The 27559-nt window shown below is 40.2% G+C and overlaps 2 protein-coding genes across 2 annotated transcripts; both read right to left on the reverse strand.

Moving 5' to 3' along the window:
- Positions 1-104: 104 nt before the first annotated feature.
- Positions 105-8930, reverse strand: got2b (glutamic-oxaloacetic transaminase 2b, mitochondrial). Its single transcript, XM_072380478.1, has 10 exons — positions 8773-8930; positions 5513-5669; positions 4549-4677; positions 4400-4459; positions 4136-4297; positions 3934-4038; positions 3591-3741; positions 3124-3289; positions 2839-2989; positions 105-1378 (listed from the first exon to the last, which is right to left on the reverse strand). Exons 1-10 carry the CDS (start codon positions 8853-8855, stop codon positions 1256-1258), a joined length of 1287 nt encoding a protein of 428 aa, XP_072236579.1. The 5' UTR covers positions 8856-8930; the 3' UTR covers positions 105-1255.
- A 4979-nt stretch (positions 8931-13909) lies between these two features.
- LOC140301869 (calretinin-like) lies at positions 13910-26828 on the reverse strand. Its single transcript, XM_072380506.1, has 11 exons — positions 26421-26828; positions 20580-20656; positions 19025-19114; positions 18716-18796; positions 17865-17921; positions 17324-17401; positions 16936-16991; positions 16787-16826; positions 15519-15572; positions 14518-14589; positions 13910-14389 (listed from the first exon to the last, which is right to left on the reverse strand). The coding sequence occupies exons 1-11, from the start codon at positions 26512-26514 to the stop codon at positions 14273-14275; spliced, it is 816 nt and encodes a 271-aa protein (XP_072236607.1). The 5' UTR covers positions 26515-26828; the 3' UTR covers positions 13910-14272.
- Positions 26829-27559: the final 731 nt, after the last annotated feature.

A 27559-nucleotide genomic window follows, 5' to 3' on the forward strand; every position in this document is an offset into this window, starting at 1 on the left:
TTTGATTAGTAAACCATCATTGTTATGAGATAAAAAAATACTTGTGAGGAAGGACGTAAGTCTAACCAACAGCAGTCTGAGGAAAACAAACACACTGAGAAATCTTATTCTGTAATTATTTATTGTTTGTTCAGTGAAGTACATGACCAATGATCCTTAGTTCAAGACAGAATGCAGAGCATGGAGGCAAAGTGCCAGAAGTTTAAGCAGAAAGGGGCAAACCCCACATTTCTAAATGCCATCTGTGTGTCAGTCTCAATGATGAACAAACACTGAAATGTGGCATCTGAGTAAGTGAGCAGCATTTGTGCGTTTCCAACCAACTGCCCCGTTCACCCCAAGATGCCCTAATTCATCTTTATAATCGCACACAGACATCAGCGCTGGCGTCAAGTATAAAGCCTTCCAGTATGAAAAATTACACATTGGTTATTCCATTTGGGGCATGAGCAAAACATGGAAGATATTCATAAAGATTTACGTTGCTTTTCTTTGGACTTTTCTCTCCATACTGTTTAACTCTTGTGGCTTATGTGCTTGTTTTGAATTGGAGATTTAAAACAAAAAACGGCCGACTGAGAGACTGCTGCCCTGTGACCGCCTCGACTGGAACCACAAAAGATTCACACGTCCTGCAGGAAAAGTACTGAATACAAGAGAGATAGGAGAGCCATTCCCAAAGAGAGATAGAGAGACAGATCAAATTACTGGATGATTGATCAGATTAACAAAGTGACCTGATAGCCTGATAAATACCTATTTATACAGTGAGGAACTCAAATAGTGCCATACATCTTTATAAAGTGCTACCACACCACCAATGTAATCAAATAAAGAAGAAAGGAATAAAAATCACATTTCCTACAGATTTTCACAAAGCAACAGAAATCCCCATCTTGCACATAAAGCCGATATACACTAACCTGATGTTTATTTTAACTTGATGTTTAGAGAGAAGATAGCGGGCCCACAGCCGAACCTGACAGTTCTGCACAGCCGACAGCTGTCTCCATGTAATAAATAAATTGAGACATAAGCTCAGTCAGAGGTGAAAGTCCATGTGTTTAAATTTTGTTGGGGGAACCTGTTCAGTAAAATGTTGAAAAAGTTGGAGATTACACAGCGACTGTTCCAAGTTGAAGTCATGATGAAATCCATAGAAAACATATAGCTAAATGCCAAGCTCTTCTCTACAGGTGGAATGGAGGAGTGACACTGCAGCTTTGATTCTGTCGGGCCTCCAGCGGGATCAGCTCTACTTGGTGACTGCATGGATTCCCTCTGCCAGGTAGCCCACGTTCCCAGAGGACACGCCTGCCATGGAAATCCTGCCGTCCTTGGTCATGTAGACTGAAAACTCCTTCGTCAGACGCTCAACCTGCAGGAACAGAAAACAGCCATAACTCACAACTCTGACAAGACTGTCAGAAGATAACAGGGCTCCATTTCTTACCCACTTTCACACCATTGCTGTGTCTCTGTTTTTGATGATAAGATACAGACGTAGAGTGCAAGTGTGAGGTAGAGTCGTCACTGTTGTCAGCCTCTTTGGCAACATACATTAAACCTTTTTACATATGACTCAAGTTGAAGATTTTGACTCACAGATGCATTTTTTTTTGTCCAGATCAAAGTTGGTCCGCCGCCGCTGCGCCTCTGAGCTGGAAACAGAGGTGGTCCTAGAAGAAGTCTTTTCTTCTATGTGGAGCATGTTACTCTAACCAACAATGTTGTTGCCATTCATTTGATCCAGCTATGGCGGGGCAGCATGAAGGGACACGTGGATGTGGCGCTGAGGCGCCTCAGTTTGATATGTGGCAATAACCAAACAGGACGCACCGTGTTAAACAAGGGTGTCCTTTTCAATTAATGACCGATGTGTGACCGACACCACAACACTGAGGACTGTGTGAGAAAACCTCCTAACCGTCAATGTGGGAGACATGAAAGAACAGCTGAATTCACTGCTCAGACGTCTTTAATGAATGGATCAAAAGGTGATTGTGTCAGACGATGATGCAGTTAAAAAAAAGAAAAAAAATGATTTTAAGAGTCTGAAAATGCTTGTTGACAGTTTCTGATGCAATCAACTGACCACAAGAGCAGCTTTATTAGCATGTGAAATACATCTGGAGCATGTACAGACAACCTTGGCCCATTTGAGTCTAGTTGAGGGTAAACACGCCGGGTCTTAGTCCACTTTGGACAAGCTTAACTCAGACAAACCAACATGCATTTTATATGTCAGGTTTTGATGAGACTAACACAATCTTTTTCTTTTTTCCCTAGTGTTATGTAAACGTGCTTAATGTGTAAAACAGGCTGCTGATAGGGTGCTATGGTGCCTTTATCTAATCATGATTAACAGCTAACAGCATGAGGGCATTTTCTTTACACTATAGTGTGATCACTGTGGGACACTGAAGCTGTTGATGCAACTGATAACGTCTCCCTTTCAAAACTTGGTAAAGAGACAAGAAATTACAGAATACTTTTTCTTTTAATTAGCTTTTTTTTTTCCCTGTAAAACTTTTAACAAACAATGCTTTTAGCTGCAGTTTTCAGTTAGGTAAACTATGTACTCGTCTCAGAATATCAAATTAATTCATTTAGAGCAGCACGAGCAGACGAGTGGGGACTTGAGGACAGTTGAATGGGGGAAATGCAGACATTAGATAATTAAAACTGCTCTCACGTCTGAGCAGAATTATTATTGGACGACAATTTTTTTTCTACTGGTTCAGTTTTAAAACTTTTCAAAATACATTTCAATGACGAACATAGTCTCCTTAATGTCTCCTGCCGTCAACTCCTAACTTCAAACGTGTGCCGTAGTACCTGTTCGGGTTTGAGGCCTGTGAAGCAGAACATGCCGATCTGGTCGATGACGTGCTGCCAGTTGTGGGAGGAGCCCTGCTTTTTCAGACCTGCCACCAGCATTTCTCTCATCTTAATGATGCGGTTCGCCATATCGTGGACCTCCTGCAGCCTGTGAACAGAGATTAAAAAGACAGATCTCAGAACAAGATCTTGACCAGTTCTGTGTACATGAATGATGGGGACGAGGTTTTAGCTTTTATTTCAGGCTCAGCACGTGAACACAACTGTCTGTAAAGCTCGTACCAGATGGTGCGCAGGTCGGGTGTGTTGAGAATGGTTGATGCAATTCTGGCGCCGTTCATAGGTGGGTTGGAGTAAATGGGCCTGATGAGGATCTTGAGCTGAGACTCCACCCTCTTTGCCTCTTCTGCATCGTTGCATATGACAGTGAAGCCTCCCACACGCTCACCTGTCGGGCACCAACATAAATGAGTCTGACCGGCTCAGGCCATTGATGAACCAAACTTTTACTGAAGTTATGAAGAGGAGGGGCCACCGTCATGTCCAAAGGAGCCTCGATCAAGATGACCGACTCGTTTTGTTCAAGTACTGTAATCAGTGCACTAACTCCAGGTGCTCTGAGCACCCAAATGCATCTTCATCATATCATCCAATCATACCAGTCTGCCACCACTGGGTGGAGCCAAAACACAAGAACACAGAATGTTTCAAATCAGTGCTTTGATGTGCTCCTCATCTTTATGACTGACCGTACAGTCCCATGTTCTTGGCGTAAGATTGGGACAGCAGGATGTTGTGGCCCTGTTCAATGAAGTAGCGCACAGCCCAGGCATCACGATCGATATCTCCACTGGCAAAGCCTTGATAGGCCATGTCGAAGAACACCAGCAGGTTCCTCTTCTGCAAAGGAGAGACGCAGATAAAAAAAAAACAAAAAAAACAGGCAGTTAATGTTTGAAGTGATGACATGACAGTTAGATACTATTCAGCTCTTATCAGTTATGGACTTTCATTTTGCTGATAATGAGGTAAACAGCAACCTATCTCACCAAAAATGTGCCTTGAATCTCTTTGGAGTTGATCCTCACTCACCTTCACAATGTCTGCAATCTCCTTCCACTGCTCGGGCCTGGGGTCTACACCAGTGGGGTTGTGGGCACATGCGTGTAGCATAATCACACTCTTTTCTGGGATTTTCTGTGGCACAAAAAGGTTTTAGTCCACAGAGTAAAACAAGCGACACCAGAAGTAAACACAAAAAGGGCAGGATTATATGCATGTATTATAATCTTACAGAGATGTCTTCAAGAGCTCCTTTGAAGTCAAAGCCACAGGTGGATGGGTCATAGTATCTGTAAGATTTGAGCTGCAAGCCAGCGTCTCTGAAGATGGGTGTGTGGTTTCCCCAAGAGGGTTTGGGAAGGTAAACATCAAGTGGGCCTGCATGGAATCGGGCCTGTGTCAAAGAAAAGCACAGCGACTTAGCAAGCATAACTTTAGTGCTGTATCTTTTCAACAGTTTATTTTGTCCAAAGTGACAGATGCTAACAAAACTCACCAGATAGTTGCCTCCAATGCGCAGAGATCCAGTTCCGGAGATGGTTTGGACAGTAATGTTCTGTTGGGAGAAAAATACCGCTGCACTGATTTTGGATTTAAAACACTGAACTTTGTTTAAAGTGGATTAAGCGAACCCAGCCCACTTACCCTGCCACTCTTCAAGACCTCACTGTCAGCACCAAGAGCCAGCTGTGCACAAGCCTTGGTGAATTCCCCCAGACCACCAATGGCAAGGTACTCCTTATCCAGCTGTTTGGCCGCGATCAAAGCCTCTGCCTACAGAAGAAGTGCGGAAACCAAAAACATACAAAACACTTTTTGAATTCCTTAACTGAAAACAAGCGGTTAGAAAGTGCAAAGCAATGGAAGCACAGTTAATTCTCCTAATTATTAACATGTTTGTTTCATGGTACTGAACTCAAGTTTATTAATAAGCTTGTTTAACCCATTCAGACCTAAGGCTTAAAATGGCCCACAGGAACCTTAAAACTGTCCACAAAGACCTTCTATTTCATAACATAAAATAGAAACTAACCGAAAGGTTTAAACATTCAGCTTTTACTGCAAATTACTGAATTTGCCGTCAAGTTTATACATATTTCCGAGAAGTTAAAACCCATGTCTTCGAAATGTTAATATGATGTGTGCGTCTTAATGAGTTAAAAGAAGTGTCCATGACTAAAGTGCTACATTAAAAAGAGAAAAGAAAATTAAAGCAGCAAAAGAAAGAAATAAAAATAATATTTCCTATTTCAAAAGGCTCCACAGGCACCACTGAGGATGGCTAAAGATGTCAGGATGACTTATTATTGTTAGTGGGAAGCTTTCGAAAATGTAGGCTTTTTATACTGTAAATTATTCATATTTATTGTAATGTGTGGATTCTTGCTAACACAGCAAGAATCCAACAGAGTGAGAAACCAGTGTGAAACCTCCTGACTGGTGACAACCGTTTCACTTCTAACAACCAGCCAACTGCCTGACACTGCACTGCACTGGAGAAATGCGGCCCTCTTTGACTTCAAACTCAGCAACAAAGGAAAATAAAAATGTGCAGGTGTCTGACGCGAGGAAATCTAAATCGATTCACTGGAGGTTTTGACGGTTCTACCTTGCGAACACAGCTGAGGACGAAGGGCTTTCCCTGGTCATCCCTGTAGGCTCCCACTCCCAGGTTCATCTTCTTGGGGTTGGTGTCCCTCTTGAAGGCCTCACTCACCCCCAGGATGGGATCAGGGGGGCCCATCTGAACTCCACTCCACCATGAGCTGCACCAAAGACACACAAATCAGATGAACAGGGATGATGACAGAACTGCAAACACTGAGGTCAACTACACACTACGTGCTGAAAACCTCTTCATTCATTAATGGAAACACTTGAGAACCTTCACATGTTCAAGATGCGGTAATGACCCTATTTGACACCAAGAATTAGCCAAGCACCCATTGCATACTGTGGACCCGATACTTAAGCTTAACACCTCATGTGACCTGACGATATCACATTGACGTAGAGGCACACATGCTGAGGGGGCGCGAGGTTCAGAAAACAAAAAAATAATCCATTCAGAAGTTTCAAAGTCCAAAAATAAGAATAACAGCTAATCTGGGTCCAACATGCGACCAGTCACTAAAAATCACATTCACTCAGTAACTATTCCCACCACAATGACAACCAGTTGGATACTGTATAGTTGCAGTTATTTCTGGGGAGGCAGGATTAACCAAGACGCCTGGCCTTTGTAAGCTAGAGGGTTTTGAGGAGATTTCTGAAAGCCACAACACAGGTGGTGACACAGATCTGTGCCTGGAGGGGAAAGAGTTCTACAAGGTGGGGGCAAGAGTGAAGGATTTGTCCCTGAAGGTCTGCAGACTGGTGTGGGGGATGGTGGGCAGACCCATGTCAGAAGAGAAGCACGCAAAATTGCAATGGCCATTTCTTACACGTGCTTTTAGCAGCATGTTCAATCTCTTTTTCTTTTTTTATTCCCCTTTCATATGTTCAATCACTCAGGCTATGAAATGTTCATTTATTTTTCTTATTTAATCTTTCCATTTTAATGTTTTCTTTTGAGACAATAGATTAATCGTGTTTTTTTGTTTGTTTGTTGTTGTTTTTTTTAAATTGATTGAGTTGTATAGCATTTTAGAAATAGGAACATATAGGAACAAATGGAGCATCGGCTCATTCTAACTTAAAAACATCTCGTCTTATAAACCGCAAAAATAAGCAACACCTCCAGTCATAAAAGAAAACTGACACCACCAGTGAAAAGGTAGAGAACACTCCAGGATTAAAGGTCGTAATGTCAGCTCGATGCCAAATGTAAACACATCTGACTCGTTGGCATCCACCTGACAGTCCGCAGCTCATCGTGCAAATGAGAGTAGTGTAGTGTAAGCTGTGCGATTTGATAGGATCCAGCTGAGATTTGCATGTTATTTCAAATGAAATAACCGATTTTTCTATTCTCACTTTGAGTCAATAGTTTTCCAACTGGATTTCTACATGTTGGTGTTGAGGCAAAGTTTAAAAATCTGAACAAGAACTGAACTGAACAAAGACTTTGAAAACTCTTCTGTCCCACAGCCAACTAAAAAAAATAAAATAAAATCCGTTGTTTTAGATCAACATGTCTGCCAGTTGGGTGAAAGTAAATATAGGTTGCTTCATGTTGCGACTTCAGCTGCACTCCTATGCTCATGAACATGTCATTGTCTCAGGTTTCTTCTAGTTTTGAAATCTCTCGAAACTTTGCAGCTAAATTTAGGACAGAATGCTTTGCAAAGGGCAAGAGTCTCCAACACTCTACCATTAATACACGGACGGTATTAAATTGTCACATCATTTATTGACAAGCATACGTTCACTGGAAGAAAATCCTGCAGAAATAAAAAGGTATGTGCAGGGTTCACCTCTGATACAACTCTAAAAGGTGGTGCTGGAGAATCCAGTAGAAGAGGGTGAAATCCACCTCGGATGCTTGGTGAGAGGACTGTTCTAGAGTGTACTTTTTGATATATTTGAGTGTTTCATATAAAAGGATGAATGCAGTATAGGAGTGAACCTTAAGGACACCAAAGCTTGCTGTTTTCATACAAAGATTGCTGCAATTATTCAACGGTGCAGTTTTATTTAACTGCTCTATTGTATTTCAAATCATAACACTTAAATGCTTCTCAAAGGGGCATTTGGGCTTAATTTGGGCATTTGGGCCTCACTGTTCCTGCAGAGTGCTTGCCCATATAAACTTTGACCAGTTGATCCTCTGAGTTCATATAAACAGAGACTGGCAAGCTAACAACGATCAATAGACCAAAGGTCTTTTGGCAAGACATGGTGCAGGGATGTTGTTCCAAGTTGTAGGTGTTGATACTGGTGGCTTGAAATGAGGCGAGCCAGACTGCACTGTCAAAGTGAAACCACTGTTACGCCTGTTGACTTAGAACGAGAGCCTCGAGAAAGATACTACATCAAACTATCTAAATTAAGAAAAGGATCAATTATAAAACATTTCAAATAAATGCTAAATAGATGATCTACACCAGTTTGCCCTCCAAACACAGTTTGTAAGGACACAAAAGTTTCACCGTTAATTAACCAATCAGCGATCGAAGGTGGGACCTGATAACCAATCAGCGTCTAGAAACGGAATAAACTACCCAATCAGCTCGCACGACTTCAACTACGACAAGTCTTCTAGCTCAAAACGTACGGCACATTTCAAATTAAGACGATGGCGATCGTATCAACATGAAGTTATACTAAAGATAAACAGTTTGTTCTTTAAATAAATTAAACGACTCATGTACGTATTTCAATCCAGCCGTCTAAATCGTAGTTAACCGACCTGGGCTGATTTCTTCCACACACTACTGCATTTGAATTTGCGATATCGACACACCAACGTGACTTTCATCAGTGTCACTACTAGCAACACCAGTTGTTCTCTGGTGTAAGTTATGTTAAAATCAGTGAAGGACTCTGAAGTTACAGATAGGATTTAGTGGACAACCTGTTAGGTTACAGAATTGTAAAACTAAAGACTGCATATACTAAGAGCTTCTTAGCCGCGCTGTGTTCACTGATGCTAACCTACACCGACAGCACACCGGGGCCTGTTCAAACCGTATGACCCCTATATGTAGTTAGCTAATCAGCTAGTGAAACTTCACTAAACACTCATAAACGAAAGTACTCCGTATAACTGAAGGCTGACAGGTGTGATAATACTTAAACAGCAATTAGCCTGCCACTCTGTGAGCTGTAAAACGTGACAGCTCGCCGCTAACTTATCAATGACATCTGGTGATGAACTCGCTAAATGTCCGTGTGCGGGTTAGTTTTGGGCGTAGTTTGGCGGTTTACCTGTTGCGGATGGACAGAGCTCCCAGGGACGGGGAAAGATTCCCCAGGCAATAGATCACCTTGTTTGACTTGAGCAGGGCCATAGTTGCAGCGCTTGGGAGACGAGCCTAGCTGGATGTGGACGAATGTGAAGGACAGCCACGGCCGCGATGATACGCTCTTGGTACGCGATGACGTTAGTACAACGTAGTCGCGCCAGACACTGAAGGAAAGAGAACTGAGATTATAATTTATTGATCCCCTTAATAGTATGGCAGGGAGAAGAGAGCCACACAAACATAAATTCACACAAGACAAGTGCAGTCTTGCACAGGATGAAATCCATGTGACTGACAAAGAGGCGGTTTCTGTTTCATGACCTTGTGTTCACCGAGTTATCCGCTGAAAGATGTTTGACGACAGACGTTTGAATACCGTCGCATCGAAGCAAATGCCATTTAAATTAAACCGAAGAAACAATTTGTCCATTGCCTTTCTTAAAGAAAAAAATATTTTAAAAAAAGAATATGAAAGGTTGAAAAATATTTTTGAAAGTAAAAAGTTTTAAGGCCATAATTATCTGTTTATTTGATCTTTGATTGTAGATCTATCCCGGATACTTGTAGTAGCATCCTGTAGTTACTCCACAATCCACTTGAGGGCAGCATAATACAATAGCGAGTATATCTTTTTGAATTCCAGCTGCCTTGACAGATGCTCAGTGCATGTTCATGTTATATTAATCTTGTGGTCCGAAATTGTCCGAGAGGTCAGAAATGACCTCCTACTGTTTTTCCTAAACTCTTTCATCTCATTGGAAAACGTCACGTGGTCAAGGAATTATAGTAGGAAATCTCTAAAGACTGAATAAGAATAAGAATAAGAATCCAACCAAACTCAAGCTAAGCTGTGATGTGGATCTGCAGTCCTGAAACTGAGACAAATCAATAAATACAAATGGGAGTTAGGTATGTCTAATGTTATCTTATCATACTGTTAAACAGTGGCTACTTCATTTATACACATTGGTGTATAATATAATATGAGACCAGCTCTTATCTTATCAAACTTCCACTCAGATACTTCCAGGTAATTTCTCTCAGTTTGGAACCTTCCTGAGCAAAAGAGGCTATTCAACTGGACCCCAAACCCTCACACAGATCCCATTTGAATATTTTAATATCGATGGACTCACATAACAGTAGCTGATTCACTGCAATATTTTCTGCTGTTTTTTGGCTGATATACACTTGAAAGCTGCCATTATTGATGTACTTTTGTCATTTGACTCAGTAGGGGCAACCTTTTTCTTATACGAGATAAAGAATAAGAACTGTTTCTGTGTCTCATAAGAAAAGTATTCTTCAACCTTTTGAAGTTATCAATCAATAATGATCCAGAGGGATCCTGCAGTAAGTGCTGCATAAAAAAGCGAGTATGTTTTTGTTTTTTTTTCAATTCCCAAAGCCCACAATGTTCAAGAACACTAACCTCACTAGTGTCACCATCTGAAAGGATGGAAGGAGCAGCGATCTGAATGAACGTTATAGAGCCGGGAAGTACATGAAACCCATATCTGGCAAGGGAGCGTTTGCTGGCACACAAACAGAGATACAAGACACGTTCAAGACATGTTCAATGCTTACATGTGGGGTTGTGTGTGTGCAAAAAAGACATGGATATTACCAACAAACCTGCGATGTCACAAAAAGGAGCACAGAGGGAGCAGAATGTTTTTTATCCAGAACTAGCATACATAAGAGTAGCGGTGTAGTGAGTTAGTGCAATTGTAGGCTGGACATTGCAGTCATTGTATGAATGTCAAAGCATAAGCTCAAGTTAATACAGATACAATCCAAATCTTTAAGTATGTGTCAAGTAGTTAATCCTGACCCCAAAGCTGAAATTAAATCATTCTATATATTTTTTTTGTTTAAAACACTCGACTGACTGAAAATGATGACAGTTTAAAATCTACTGATGAAGAGAGGTAGGAGGTTGAGGATCAGAGGAGCTAACAGAGCGGAACACAGGAGGCATTAAACTGAGAGAGCAGCTGAAAATGAATAAAACTGATAAGAGACATATTTCTGACTGTAATGCTGACTTGCGTTTCTCTGCTTAGAGGCTTCTTTAAGAACTCCATTTTCTGTATATCATGCACGTGTGCACATGTATGCGGTTAAACCTTTATCTGCCATTTGTTTAAACGTCTGAGACACATTCTGCAGTAGCATATGTCACCTCTCCGGTCACTCCCCTGCACTCCCTCAGGTTATGGGTTAATAGGTTGTGCATGATAATTGAGATGATTAAAGGATGAGCAGTAATGCTGTGAATCATTAGATGTTTCATTTTTTTCCGCATATAACTTCCACTTATGGCACTTGGCATAGTGCTGGCCAACACTGTGTTTTATTTCATTACATTTCTAAAAATCCTTTCTTTTTCTTCAGTCACATCTGTAACACAGGGAGTTCCCTGTATATGTTTAGAGCTGCTGCTTTGCAGCCGTGCACGTGCTGCTTAATGCTTGAGTGCTTGTAGTTTATAGCTGAGAGAACATCCAGTAATACAGTATAAGTAAGCATGTGTGTGACATAACAACCAATAAATTAATTGATATTGATTGAATTGATAGTGATCAATTGAACGTTGATATTTGACAGTAATCAAAGTTTACCGACACTTTCGCTTTTGCAGATTAGTTGCTCTCCACATTGGCCTTTTTTCCACAGCAGACACAGGATTTCTGCTTTAAATGCACAGAACACCACCTACTGTCTCAGAAAGGTCGTGTGTTTTATGTGGAAGATTGGAGGAACCAGTCCTTCTCTTGGTACGTGCAGATTCAGGATATGCTGGTGTGTTGTGTAGTTGATGAGGACAGACCTGACATGTTCTGTTTATGGCTGTAACAGCACACGATCACATTATTTCAGCCATCACAACAGAAGTTTATCATGTTTACAATGTCTACAGCTTATTTGTAGACATTGTGGTGTCAGTTGTCAGCGGGGTCAACAGTCATTTTTCTGACTACTGCTTTGTAAATTTGACCCTAAAATAGTTGGGTTTTGTCACTAAGCTAATTACAAAGTCTGACACTGTTTTGCCTGTGCCCTTACTGGCTTCCAGTCGTATATCTTGATGCACAAGGCCGTGTCCAGCAGCTGTGTGTGCCGAGCAGCTGTATGTTCAAATATGTATGGCTAGATTTTTAATCCAAATATATTTATCACTGCTGCTATATGTGGAGATATGAACCCTTTCGGTTTGTTAATAGTTTAATAGTGGGCTCTCTCTGGTCGATTTACGTCCTATTACGTCATTGACCAAAACAACAGCTTGCAGCTGATTGGTTATGCGTCCAGTGGGAACAACGTTACAGCTCTGTACATTTTGTGTATGCTGTTTTGTGTATGCTGCATGTTTTAAAAAGAAATGCATGCTACCCCTTATGTTTATGCTCTGTCATCGCTAGCTTCTTCTTCTGTGTACTCAATTCTGTTATTCTCGGGTTATAGCCTGAGGCAGGAACTTTGCTAACTTGTCAAGGTTTGTCAAGGTTTTGTGGAGGAGCAGACCCAAGTGCAGCCCATAAGAAGAGGTGAAGAGTACCTACAGGGGAAAGGAACTAGCTGCAACATGAAAAGATCCGATAAGGGAACAACTGAGGATATACTGTATATACGACCAGGTGTAACACAGGAACAGAAGTAAAATTCAACAGAATAAACAAGGGGGAAGCTCTACAAAATAAAGCAGGAAATACCCAGAACATAACAAACAAAACACATGAATCCAAGATCATGGCAGTGTTTTACTCAAGTATTATTTATTGAAAAGTAATATTTATATGCTAGAATGACTGTTAGTCCAAGTGAATTTCTTCCAAATGAAATTAATCAAAATCCAGTTTTAGTTAAATTAACAGAATAATTTGATTTTTTCCAACATTGTAATTAATGACTTCAAAAGCGCAGTGCAGTGAATAATAATCTCCACCATGAGTGATTGTAATATCCAAAAATTTTGAGTCAGCCAAAAAGTAAATGAAATCCTCGAGTTTTAAACACCACAATAAGCTAAAAGGGATGAGAACAGATTAAAAGATGAACATAAGAAACATGGTATTCTGAGTGATGTGCAGAAGTAAAGCTAGTCAGGTTTGATTTTTTCGCTTGCAGACAGAACTTCCAGTGATGTTGTAATTTCCATAATCTGTCATGTATAAACAAACACAATATAGTATTCTATGTCCAAAACACTCAGTTCATGACTGTTGAGTCAAGAAGAAACTAAACCATGTCAGTGGTTACTCTAGTGAGTGTGTGCAGCTGTGCTGAGGGTAACAAACAGAGGTAATCTCATCTGAGCCTCATTCCTCTCACTGAGTGGGACTGATGTGCGTGAAGGAATCAGAGCGGATATAACTCTCTTTTCCCTTGTTGTCAGCAGTTAACAGCTTGGTGTACAGCCGAGTGTTTCTCTGCATGTCCTTCTGTACGTCCATGGGCATATTTACTGTATATGTCCATGTTCATGCCCAAACGTGCGTAAAATTTGAACATTTGCTGTGAGAATTATGCCATGAATGAGGGAGTTTGATGGCAGTGATGGCGTTTGTGTTGTGAGTTTCATTTAAGAAGAAAGTGCTGATGATTAATTGATGGAAGGTAGACTGCTCCATAATGCTGACATATGGGAAGGTATGGGAGTGTGTTGATTCCCCCTATAGACAGAGAAAAATCAAACCTGTAAAAACCAGGCCAGTTTCTTATAAGGACGCTCTGCCCTACAGTCCGTTCAGTCCCTGGTGACGTCTACTTATCTACATATAATCAATATAAAAAAAAAATGGAGCAGTACAAGCTCTTTCTCTGCCACTTTCTGTTTCCAGGAGAAAGTGAAGCAGGTTCCCTCACTCTTATTCTGATCGTCTGTACTGGAGATGTAATCTTTGCACGCCTCTGAGAAGTGTGTCCTTGTGTTGCACCTGTCGCTGAGAGGAAAGTTCTACAAACTATACACCTACATCTGCATTTTTAGAAGCTCGTGAGACTTTCTGAGGCAATTGAATAATTGGGACAAGAGCTCTCGTGTTATATTTATTCATTCTCTCATTAATATCTTTAATAGAACAGTACAAGCCTCTTCAAATAAAATAAGCTCATAATAAATTAAAGTGAAATAAATAAAACGAGGAGATGCTACAGAACTGGAGAAATCATCTTAAATCCAGTGGGTGAGAAAAATACTCAATTATAGATACAAATGCATATTAAAAATGGAAAGTCAAATAAACAAATACACAATATTTTCTTGTTGTCACTGCTACGGCAATCTCACTACGTAAATGCACGTTTAAAAAAAGAAAAGGGGTCACAGATCTGAAACAGCGAGTCCTGCAGGACACTTTTGGCTTTCAGGAGCAGGTTTAGGGTCACACATGCACCAGGTTACATCAGGAGGTAGGAAGGAGGAAGCAGTGCAGGAAGGAAGGTCCCAGGCAGGAAGGTCACAGTGTGGAGTCCCGACAGAGGACGATCTCCATCTCAGTGCGATACAGTTTCCCTCCATCAGACAGAGCCATTATGCTCTTCTTGTATTCCACCAATCCGGTCGAGTCCACGTCCTGCCAGAAAAGCCACGGGCACATCGTCAGTGGAAAGCACAATACAGCAGTGTCCCCATCTCACTACTATTATTGGAAAGAAGAAAAGTAACCTGAACTGATCAGTCAATAGAGAAACTATTCCTTACCATTTTGTTCTTGTCACAGAGGTCCTTCAGCAAAGCATCCAGCTCCTGCTCATCAATGTAACCGTTACCATCCTAATAAAAGACACAAGACAAGAGGTCGGAGTTACACAGACAAAGAAGCTTTTACTTGAAGTATTGAGTTATGCTAGGGGCTCTGCGGTTGCTCTCATCTATTAGATATAATGTGGATGTTTAGCAGGTATAAAGTTTACTGTGTTTACCACTTTTTTACCTTTGGAACTATTGGAACATTTCAAATTTTGATCTAGTGATGACACGACAGGACAAGTCAGATCTTGTTGAACTTGATTCTTCTGACAGTTTTTTAGATAATCTAAAAGAAACCTCACATGGCAGCCTCATAGAAGTCACTGGTATGCATCTTCTGGAGATAATGATCATAAACATACATAAAGGTATCTATTAATTGTTGATGTATTTCAGTTTGGGCCAAAGCACTGGACTGACAGACTGATGCCTCCATCATTAAATCAATACTGCTAGCATGGCTTAACCAGGAAATTAATTAAATTCGTATTGGGATTGGTAGCATTAATTGGTAATATACAACAAGCCATACATTTGTAACTAAATAGCTCTAAATGTCTCTTCGTCACACTTAGTTTGGCAGCCTTTGAGCCATCAGGATGACTTAGGGTCAGGGTTTCAACATACATTAGATAGATTGTCACGTAATTTTCCCCAGAGAATCAGTCCAAATGACGAGATCCTTTAACCTATTTAGGACGCACACCAGGTTGACATTTGTAGTTCTGAGTGAAACAGATCAACTTGTACTGAATAGATCACCATGACATTTATACAGTTTCTCAAGGTCCAGTGTAGGGATGTTGAACATGCTGATTCTAGCTGCAGTGCAGCTGCACAGAGCCTGTAGGATGGCTGCATGCTGTTGTTTAAGCGCCACACACTGTGGACTTCACATAAAACATTGTACAGACGCAAAATACGAAAACAGAAACATTTCTGTTTTTTTTCACCTGATCATAGAAAGTGAAGAGTGAATCAAATTCCTTGACGGTGAGTCTGATTCCCTGCATGAAAGAGAGACAGGAAGAGCAGTGAACATTATCAGAAACTGACAGATATTTCTAGAGAGCGGTAAAAGCCCCCTGATCCACAGCTGATATTAATCCATGCAGATTATATTAACTGGGACTAGAGTTGAGTTAATCCACACGAGACAGACTAATCCTCGGTCCTGAGAAATTGTTGATCTGATCTCAGAAGCCAGCACGTAAAAATGAGCACATATATGTGAATGTAAATGTGTAGCTTTAAGGGGAATAACGGTACTTCTAACCGTGTGATGAATATTGACTTCTGAAATTAATCAAAATGTGTATATAAACTGCATTCTTCCTTTCATCATAATGAACATGGATATATGTATCCATATACAGTATATCATACATATATATATAAACATATATACAGTACAAGAAAGGAGCTGTGTATGGTTATAGAGTTTAAATGAATTGATTAAAGTTGCGATATTAAGACTCTAACTTTGTAAATTAGGTTACCAGTTACCACTGACATGTCTCTGGGTGGGAATTATACATAAGTAAATAAATAAATAAATGACTGGTTCGTGTTCACTAATCCGGAACAGCTTAGCATGGACATGGGGGCAATGAAACACCACAACGTTTACTGGTGATGTGCTTTTAGAGACTTTATGTTTTGGCTCACTCGGCTGTGGGATTCACAGATTTCAATTTCCTCAATTTTGAGAACAAACAAAACACAAACTCCTTTTCTTAGTCCTGTGGTAGGTTCGGTCTTTTTATTGCCGATTTCCAGTACAAATTGGCGAGAGCGCTGCTGTAATCCTGTTATCTAGTTTCATTTATTTGCTTCTACACTCTGGTGCAGCTTAAGATGTGTCTCCTTCATCTCGTCAGGCTTCCAGAAGATGGTCAATCCAAAGAAAGTGGGCTCTTAGGGATTCAGGGCTTAAAGAGACAGGAACCATAGCTGACAACCCTCTCAGTAAATGAATAGATATTATTAATGGTTTGTTTTCTTTCTTTCAAACATTTTTTTTCTAGATCCGAGTGATCATGTGGTGTCCATGTATTATCTAATCCTTGAAAGCCTCAAAGTTAACATACACGCAAATGTGTCAAAACCCATATTTCTTCCAGGTGAATTTCATATTCCAATGTTGTCTGGCTTCTCTGTATGATAGCCATAGATTTGACTTGAAAGTAGATGTGCTCGTTGTTCGCCAGCATAGTCTTACCTGAAACTTAAGCAGGAAATTCTCCTGGACTGGCAAGAGCCTGTGGTAAAAAACACAGAGGCTCATCAGTTTTTTTCCCTGCGCAGCATCTTCAAGGAAAAACTGAACGAATCTTGTAAACACATGAATAAAAAAGAAGTGACATTCACCTCGCCATCTCAGAGAGGCCCAGCTTTCCATCACCATTAAGGTCGAACATCCTCAGCTACACAAAAAAGGAAATTAACCGCAAGGTTAAAAGAAAATGTCGTGACTATCTCTTCACACACATACATCGCATGTTACAGCATATCTATTCAAGTGAGACTAAATGGCAGTCGTCGAGTGTGTTCAGCACACAGATGGTCCACGGACCCTGGTGGCAAAAAAAGTTAAGTCTCAGCATGACAGGTGCGCTATCTGAAGCAGAGGTTATTAATATTCAAGCCCTCAGACATTTGAAGATTATGAAGTGTGCAGCAAATAAATGCTTCAAACATAGCAGCATTAAGACTGTTCTACATTGACAGGCTGTAACATCAATAATCTGACACTCACAATCGTCTGCGTGTACTCATTGAGCTTCTTGTCATCATAGTTTCTGTTGGCCTTCTTCAGCAGTTCAGACAGGAAACCCTGAAGAGAGACAGAAACAAAACAGCACACAGTCAGCGATGATGACACAGTTTAATATATATTCATGTTCAATCGAAAGTCGTTTAATGTAAATGATTGGAGTGGACGTTTTTAAAAGGTGCCGTGGGATTTAGTTTTTAAATGACAAAAATGGAGCGTGTAGTGTTCATTTTTAGAGTTGGTGAATCACTGGAGATATTAGCACCAATCACATATCAATAGCTTGACACAGAAGCTAATCATCACCAGGGGCTGGATTTGTATATAAAACTTTCTGGACAAGTATTCACAAATTCCCATATTTTCTTCTTTGAGAATCTACTGTTAACAACTTAATAACATGCCGGAAAGCAAAAGTGGAATTTAAAAGCATCCCTGTCGTTATAAAAAAATTATTTTATTGTTGCATCTACAAAACTCTTTGTCTGCATCATGATTTTATGTGAAGAGTTCAGTGTTTTACCTTCAGCTCATTCGACTCAATGTATCCACTACGGTCAGAGTCATACCTCCTCCAGGCCTGCAGGAGAAGAGTTACGTTTCCAGAAAACAAGTACAAACTTTAGCCACAGAAACACTACAAAAAACACACATTTATGCAGAGTACAGTAAAGAGAATTATTAAATTTAATTTGTCAAACCCCTCCTCAAAGATCACTGACTCGCCCCCGACAGAAAGCGGGGGGGTGCATCTATAATGTATGGATGTCTGAGAATAGCTTTAATTCACCGAACATCGCACCATAAAACCTTCCCAAAATGCTTTAAGCCAATTGTGTGCAAGTGTGCAGTATTAAATGCAATGCATTTGGTTTATGTTAAATGTTATATTAAATGAGATACTGAGATGCTTTTCTGTCTGTGATCTGGTAGCTGTTTAGCAATGTTAACTTTTAGCCAGCTGAGTTCCAGACACAAGACAATTCAAGTCTTAACTGGGCAGTTACAGCATGAAACAGACGTAAAACTTGGCAGTGAAGCCACAGGAATTGTTGGGCAGCTGAACATGTGTCCCATAGGACAGACTGTGAAAGCACGTTGGCTTGAGGCATTTTTGAGGCAATTTCACAGTTCAGTAGGATTTATCAGTTAAGCCAGTGAGCAACCTTTCCTCAAAAATGAAAGGACTCTAATAGAGACTGCGAAGGAACAAGACTGTTTCTTTTTTCTTTTTTTACAGTCATTAAACTGAAGGGTTTTTGAAGTGGATGAAAGCTTGACAGAGCATATTTAAAATAAAGAGTTACATAACGACACTTGCTGCATGTCAGCACACAAGGTAAGGGACACAGATGTGACTATAAACCAACTTACGTCCATGAATTGAGCACTGGATCCAACAAACTCTCTGAAACAGAGCAGGAAGTTTTCTTCTGTGGGCAGAATCTGCGCCAACTTTAGAAGGAATTAGGAAGAGTTTCAGAGTTAATGTTTACAGTTTGATAAAAGCAGGAACGGTTTAAACTGTAGGCTTTCCTTTGGCATTTTACAGTGTTTGCAAGTTTTCAAGTTTTTTTATGGTAATTTTAAACTTTATTGGGTAGATTCATGGGAAATCTATAGAGGCAACACACAAGGCAAGACATAATTAAAAAAAAACATGTATGAATACCCTAGACTCACCTCTGACATCTCAATTCTGCCATCAGAATTCTTGTCAAAGTTGGCCATGAACTCCTTCATCTTCTCCTTGAACGTAGCATGTGAGGGATCCTGCAACCACATCAGATCACACATTCATATTCATCTATTAATTATGCCAGCCCATACTTTGAAGATTACATTTACAGCCTACTGTTAATCTGCAACAGCAACTCAGCTTTGCCATCTGGCTAATGTGTCCCGTTCCTGATGAAAATGACTCGCAAATGATTCAATGTTTTGGAAAAAATATCCCTGACAATATATTCAATTTATTTTTCTGTCCTCAAGTTTTCTATTTAACACCATGCGGAAATTGTGTACCCAAAAAATAAATCAAATATCAATGAAACTGGTTGTCAGTACCAGTGGCTCCAAACTTTTCCATCTGTAAACACCCAAAGCCTTGTCAAGTTGTCTCATAAAGCCTCAATTAGCACCATCTCTCCAGTTCAGATGTTTTTAACTATTTAAATTGGACCTGAACTATCCATCTATTTTCCATAAACGCCTAATCCAGTTGAGGGTCGGGGGAAGGCTGGAGCTTATCCCAGGTGCCACTGGGCAAGAGACAGCGTACACCCTGGACAGGTCACCAGTCAAACCTGAACTATGCTTAAGTATATGTTTAGACTCAGTAATGGTATTTAACTTTCTACTCGGTGGCTGTAGCTGCAGCGTTGCTAATCTATCAATATGTCCTCGCAACATAGACAGAATCATCATGATTATGAGTGTGTGTGACAGAGGGGGACAAAAGAAGCTCTGTGTAGCCTCAGCAGCGTTGTATAAGAATATGTGTGAATGAGTGAATGTCATTTGTAGCGTAAAGCATTTGAGTGGTCAACAAGACTGGAAAAGTGCTATATAAATACTGTGCACTGAACTTAACCAAGAGACACAAGAAATTCTTATATTGCTGAATCATCTTTGACTTGAACTTATTTCATTACTATTAGCATATAATTTCAAGCATTAATCCACTACTTTAGGCTCGTACTTCATTTAACTATGTTTGATTATCAATATTGTACTGACAGCAAACAATTTCAACAGTTTATGCTTTTAGCAAAATAATAATAATAATGATAATAATCATTATAGATACTAATAATAGTGTTTCTCTAAACTCAGCTAACAATGTCAAGTCTCTATCTATAGTTTTATCTTCCAATTTATCTCGTTTATCCTTCCAATGAACTAACATTTTTAACTGTTTCCAGTTATCCATCACTTTTATTCTGCCATTAACTGCTTAAAAGTGTTCTTTCGTGCTAGCTGTAGTCTGTTCACAAAGCTTCTGTCTACAGACGTGATTTCACATTTGTAGGCCATCAGCACTCTAAGCCACAATATCCATACTGGGAATCAGTAGATTAATGACAATTAATGATAATTGTGATTGATATATACTTTTTTGTTCTATCAAATGATGTACTGAAGGTGAAACATTGAACAGTGTGACACTGACTCTTGTTGCCCACAAAAGAGGTGTGCTTTTGATAATTAGCTATATGCTGTACAAGCACAAACTCACCATGCCTGCTCCTCGTCTCGCAGTTTCCAGCTCTGTGAAGAAATTTTCCAGCTCCTTCCCTTCGATGTAGCCATTTCCTGTGGTGCACCAGAGAAAACAGAATTAGTTTGGTAAAATAATGCTGTTGGGAAACTTTTAAACTGTTCAAACGTTTAATTAAAGACTTAGATGTGGAAGAAAGAGTAATGGCTACTGAGGGTCTTTAAATTTTAGAAGAGTTGCCAAATGCTGAGCACTAGTTCAGCCTCAAGCCTTCTGAGATTAAAGCAAAAATTAATCACTTTCCAAGATAATGTAGAATGCATACATACTTAAAACTGTACTGAAGTCAACTGGACCATTTCTGACATTTAGATGTTCAATTCAACTGAGTTCAATGCACAAATTATGCTTTGAGTGAATCTTAGAGCTTTGCTAAAGTAGGAAAAGATTACTACATTTGACTAAAAACTCACTTTGATTACCTGCTGATGCATTTCACACAAAAACAAGGTAATGTCTATATGAATACATCTATGTATCCATGTATCTCGTTCAAACCTGGCACTTAACTGTAGAATGGACTATACATATATGTTTGCTGCAGCAGGAATAAACACACATCACAAGAGTAAAAGTGCCACTGGGGCGTAAGCAGAATAATGACCATTTTCTTGCCTGAAAGGATGACAGTGGGCAATAAGTTTGATGCTTATTGGGGCATTCCGTCCCTCTGTCAGCACTTGTACTACTACTCATATAACTGGGTATAGTTAAATGTAATAATTTGCTTCATAGTTTATTTGCAACTCACAGACGACGCAGCTTATTCGGTGTTCTGTTTTTAATCTTAAAGTGTCCCACCAGGTGACTAAAGAAGACACAAACGGTATTAGAATTCAAAATGAAACATTAATGAACTGAATAAGATGTAAATTCATCCCATTTCCATCATCATCTCTTAATCTCTCAGCCTCTCATCTCCTTTATTTTTTTATCTTTCTCTCCCTCCCCTTCCTCCCATCTCCCTGCCCAGCTGCATTTGTAAGCAGTAGTTGACAAGGACTCCCATCTGTGCTTAGGGTGAGCTGGTGTTGCAAACATAAACAAATCAGTATACGGACACAGCGCTATGGCTGAAGGCAAAACGCAGCCATAACAGAGTCTGAAATTAATCTTCAGTTCACTTTCACTTTGCTTTCATTATTCATAATTCTAATCACCAAGTCGACTTATAGTTTGAAAAATGGCTAAAAAAAAACTCGAGGAACAAACTAATCACAGTTTGCATCAATCTGTATCAGCAATGATATGGAAAGGATGGTTTTAAATGCATTAAGATGGATTGTCTCCTTGTGTCAGCATTTTACATCTGTTTGCCTCTCTTCTACTCTTTGTGTTGACATAAACTATTTTCTGTCACAGCTGAATTCCTAATAAAGCTGCTCTAATTAAAAAAAAATTCCAGTTTCTTTTGTCAGCATGAAATAGTGGTTGAAAAGCAGCCCATAATGACATCAACCTCCAATCAGCTACTCTGAACCAAAACATAAACTGTAATTTCCATGTATAATGACCAAACAGAGGGAAAGTTAAGAGGGATATAATATTTTTAACCTCTAAAACAGCACACAGTTCCCCTCTGACTGTGTCTATGTTGTAAAGGCTGATCTTTTACTGTTTGCCTGTATAGTCAGCCCAGTGTCACAATGAGACATGCACATTAAAAATGTCCACACGTTAAAAATGTAGCAGTGTCACATTTCAAGAATAAAACTTGTGAGATGGCAACGTAATGCCAGACTGTTGTTCTCTGCAGGGCAGCGGCAGCATCATGTGACGAGAACTACGACCCGTGACTAAAGAAATAAGCAGTTTTCAAACCAGAACCATGTATTTTAAGCATTCAACCCCCAGCCGTTCGCTGGTGAGAGTGAAGCAGAAGAGTGAAAGGACTATGGAAAACAATACGCAGGAGAGGGGTTTTAACTACCAATATCATGTTTAAATGATACCATCTACTAAACCTAAACCTAAACCTACACCTACACCTTTGCAGGTAACCTTGTGGAAGTCGACAGTGTGATCAGTAGCTGATAAAATCAGTAGCTGATGAAATAGCTGACAATGGAACCCATGAAAACGAGTCGGGAAACACGTTCTGTTTGTTTTTATGTGCACAGGCAGCAGGTTAGGAAAAAAAGAGCTTATTATTGTATTTTCACCTAATTCAGATATTTGTGAATTTATCTTAATGACTGTCTTTTTTTCTATTGGGGATGAAGGTGAAATGTGAGCTGAAGTGAACAGAAATGTGTAAATGTTGCAGTACAAAGTAAACAAAGATTAGCCACTCATCAGTCTAATCTGTCATTTACAATAGCACTCAGTAAAAAGTTAAGCATCCCCTGCAGGAGGGGGGTTCACACATTGTGTGTGCATGCAATAAGAAGACGATGCACAGCCTTATGTGTGTAAAAGTATCTGCAGTAAAGTGGGAAGCAAATAAATGGACTAAGAGCCAATCCTGTCCTGTTTGATCAAAGGAATAATTTACTGAATATCACTAACAACCTTGGATATGAAATTAGATGGTATCCCAAATGTAACATTTTTGAAGGAAAGTGTCATTTTTGTATTGAATTCTCTCAGTAATCGCATTCTCAGTTCATTGGTTCTCATTGACTAAGTTTGGATGTGATCCAAAGCTCAGCTGCCACATGGAGCGCACCACTGCACACTGAGCAGCTGTAGTTCTCTCCCCCAAAACACTTCATTGCTCAACGGCACCTCGACAATAATTCAGCAGTCCAACATATGATGGTTTGAAAATGTCTAAAAGACTCACGCGATGCAAAAATGTGACTGAGTGTTTCATGTTTGAGTTTCTACATGCTGCTGTGTCACCGCCCAGCTGAAGGGGTCGTGTCAACTCGTTCCATTTAACTCACATCATTAGGACACGATTAAACATGCATCAGTCTTTACGTCTGATCTACTGTGAAGCCAACTTTTGAATTATGGCCTTTCTCTGTTGATCAGACATCATCCGGGGGGCACATTAAGTAGTTCAGGGCTTCCGATGTGACCAGTGGATATTCAAATATTCCAAAACTCTGTTGTACCAAAGATACTGTATGATTTCACAAAAGAGTAAAATTATATATGATAGGCATGATGTATCCAGTGGTTATTTAAATCAATTATTTTCTTCAGCTAACTAAAACTTAGCTTAAAAGCGATTTGTCAATACCTCCTCATGTATAAAATCTTGTCTGTTGCCTACATTTTTAACATATTGATCCCCAGATATCACTTTGTATTGGTTAGTTTAAAAACTAGTTACCAGAAGATTATGTGTTTTCTGGTGTGTTTTCTGTAAGTAAGAATATTCATAGAACGTGGTTTCTGGCTTAATTTCCCCGAAGCAAATGGTTTTTAACATGTAACTGATACATATTACCAATAAACTGATCAATAGTCAATCTCCAGCTCTGATAAGATCTTGAGGTGTGTTTTTTTGCATCATCAGATTCTTCTGCAGTCAACCATCTCTGCAAAGCAACTTTATTAAGGTTCACCCATGAAGACGCATGATTCCAGCCCTCTAAGTGGTGAAAGACTAACCTCACCAGACTGCCATTGAAAAGGTACATGAGCAGGGCACTCTGCTCCTTAACTCCTCCAGCGGAGCAGCTGTTCAACGCCGAAAAGCTTCGGATCAACGACCACTTGGCCATTTATCTCCAACTATGTGTGATGCTTTTTCTACCACTCCTGTAAAAATCAGATGGTGTTCTGTCTCCCATTACACGAGGAGATAGTAATGTAATGTATGCAAAGCTTTGTCCATCTTTTGATCAACCAGCACTGTGGTCATGATTTAGGTTTGTATTCTTAGGCACCAAAAGACTAGAGCAAGGGCTGCGAGCCTGTTTGTGCTGTCAACTCAAGCTGCATTTCTGCTTCACACGCGATCTGCCTCTCACTCCACTGTCAACCACGCCACATCCCCCGCAGGTTCCGGGGCAAACTTCCAATATTATCTTAAGAAAACAAATTCAGAGGGAATGATGAGATTGGAGCTTGCACATGGCAAACTCGTATTATGTTCTGCAATAAAGACATAGACCCATTTTAAACATGTGTTGTCTGACTGAAATTTATGAAAGATAAATGAAGATTGCGGTTCCAGTCAAGACAAGCCAGCTTGAGTGTTGGGATAAACAGGACGTAAACAGTAGTTGTGGCTGGTGTGAGTCAATACTGTCGAGCTATATTGTTAGATGTAAAAGAAAAAAACAGCTGTATAGTTTATTGGGTGGGGGGTTGAAAAGGCTTTAACTATATATAGGTCAGTGTTTCCTCTGAATGGCAGCAGAAATTAATCTTTACTGAAGCTGCAATATGGAAATCGGTAAAGCTGGAGTGGCTCATACTGAGAGAGAGGAACAATGACAGCACCCTGAAGCCTGGCTGCCACGCAAGTGAATGAATAATTCCTCGAGTGTATACAGTGATGGACCTGTCATGTGTTGGTGGTGGTGACAGACCAAAGTGCAGACTGAAGTGCAGATGAACAACTTAAATAAACACTGAACAAAACCGAATGCGCTGCTTTAACTTGAACCCAGAAATCCGAAAAACGCAAAACGGATGAATGCATAAAACAGAACTGGACTGACAAAGTGGAAACGAAGCAAATGAAGCAAATACTGACATAAGACATGAGCTTTACTAAAACAGTGGATATAAACCAAACAAAACCAGGTGAACTTTTCAAAATAACATCAGAAAACACAGCTCATGTAACGAAGTACAATTTGTTGTCATAAAGGCTGATATCATCTTTACTTTATAGTCTTCTGTTTATATGATTTACTTTTTAGTCATCATCTTTCATTGGCTGTTTGGTTAACCAACAGTCATGATATTCAGTCACAGTTCAAGTACATCTTGTCCGAAATCAAGTATCTGCTTTTATGAACTACAGATAGTAACCTATTAATAAATATCAAGTAATTTCCATTAGCTACCTGCCAACAGAGTTAAACTATTTTACTTTTATATCTTACATAAAATGTCATTTACATTTTCTTCAGTAAGACTAATAATGTGATTTTTTTTTTAAATAACGAGAGATTTTTTTCCATCGGGACTGTGTGACCACAAACACGCGCGCTCGCGCGCAAACCCAGCACGCCCACTCCAGTTCATTCCCAGTAAGAGCTCAGAATCAGAAGCTCCGCCCAATAAAATCTAGGAGAAAACCATCTTTCACCTTTTCCCCTCTCAATCCCAGCCTCTATCTTAATTTCATCTCTCTCATCTTGATCTCTCCCTCCTCCATTTTTCGTCCTTCATCCTTTTCATCCTTCCCTCCCCCTCCCTATCATCTTTTTTACACTCCCCACCCCCCATTTTCGGCCTCTAACACTAATGGAGTCATCTCTTATATATATATATATATAAAGTGAGTGACATCATAAGTTATTGAAGGGTGTTTCAATGCTGCCATCCAACAAAAGGCTCATGAGAAAGTTTTTTCGTTTTATGCAAAATCTGAAATTGAATCCTTAAATCTTAAATATTTCTCGTATCGTATTCGTTTTAAAATATTTGAACAAGCCTGGATTTTCTTCTCTTTTTTCCCCCAAAACCTGCTTGAAAAATTGATTTACGAATGTTGCAGATTTCCCCAAAATATATCCAAAACAAGCGGAAGAATTTAAAATCTCTGAAGCAGCCACTTTAAAACCAAAGAAATAAATAAAATAATAGGAAAAGGGGTCTATGAGCGGTCTTTTTCGCATCTAATAAACACTAATTGATCTCATTGACATTCCCGATGAGCATACTGACCGTCTGTATCAAAATGTTTCCAGATGTCGATGAACTGCGCTGCGGTGATCTCTGCCAAGTGCAGTTGGGGCAGCTGCTCCGCCTGAGTTGCCATCTCTGGTGTTTTTCCCTCCTCGAACACGTCTGTAGTAATTGGAGGTTAACTTTTCCCAGCAGCAGAGCTCCACAGTTCTGTGCAGCGCCTCCCCAGCCGAAGCTTTTAAACCACCCGCGGCGTCCGCGCTCCTCCTGCCTGCCGCACGGGGGCGCCTCCACCGTGAAGAAGCGCCTCCAATCAGGTACAGCCGGACAAGATTTGCATGAGGGTGGAGGGAGAGGATAAAGACTCTCCTGAGGTTTGCATTTGAGTAACTGTTAACTGCTGTTTAAGCTGGCTGGTTTGATAGTCGGATTTTTATACATCATCTAATCATGGCGCTCCCTTGAGGAGAAAATTCCATCAAACAGTTTATTCTACAGCAGGGTACTCTGCTGGCTGTGGTGAGTCCACATGGATCTGAGTCTACCCTGTCTTTTGCAGCTCTGTATACCCCTGTACTGTGAGTCATCAGATAAAGCTTAAATCAACTGCATATCCCTGATGTGTAACCCCTGGGGGCTTTAACCCATACCCTTACAGGTGCAGTGATGTGCATGTCATGCCTCAGTAAAAACTGCAATTCCTTCCAAACCACCACTTTTTGCTGAGTTTACCAATCCGATTAAACTACCCCCCCTCCATTCATCTCCTTCCGGCCTCTGCCGGTCAGAGGAACTCTCAGCCTTCTTTACCAATCAGACTTGGTGTAAATCCAAGCAACAGCAGCTGTTGCATAGCTAAACATCTTTGTTCATTTTGATTAATTCACCTCTTTCCTGCCCTCCTTTCTAAGCAGCAGTCAGAGTGTGAATGTACAACTTGTGTGAATTCGAGTGACAGGGTGCCTCATCGCAGAAACCAGCCATTTTTATCACTCATGCATTGTGGACTGAAGCTGCATCTCCTCCTCTGGTTTGGACCCCGCAAGGTGGTGGAAAGGATGGGTGCTGATGTGGGGGAGGGTGCTCTGATGGGAAGGATGTGGAAGATGAAGACGGCTCCTTATCTCCTCCCTTCAGGGCTGCAGGTTTCTGTTTGCAGAGAAAACAGAAGAATAGGA

Source organism: Leuresthes tenuis, unplaced genomic scaffold, assembly GCF_036924035.1.
Source record: "Leuresthes tenuis unplaced genomic scaffold, fLeuTen1.0.hap1 SCAF_2, whole genome shotgun sequence".
Taxonomy (NCBI): Eukaryota; Metazoa; Chordata; class Actinopteri; order Atheriniformes; family Atherinopsidae; genus Leuresthes; species Leuresthes tenuis.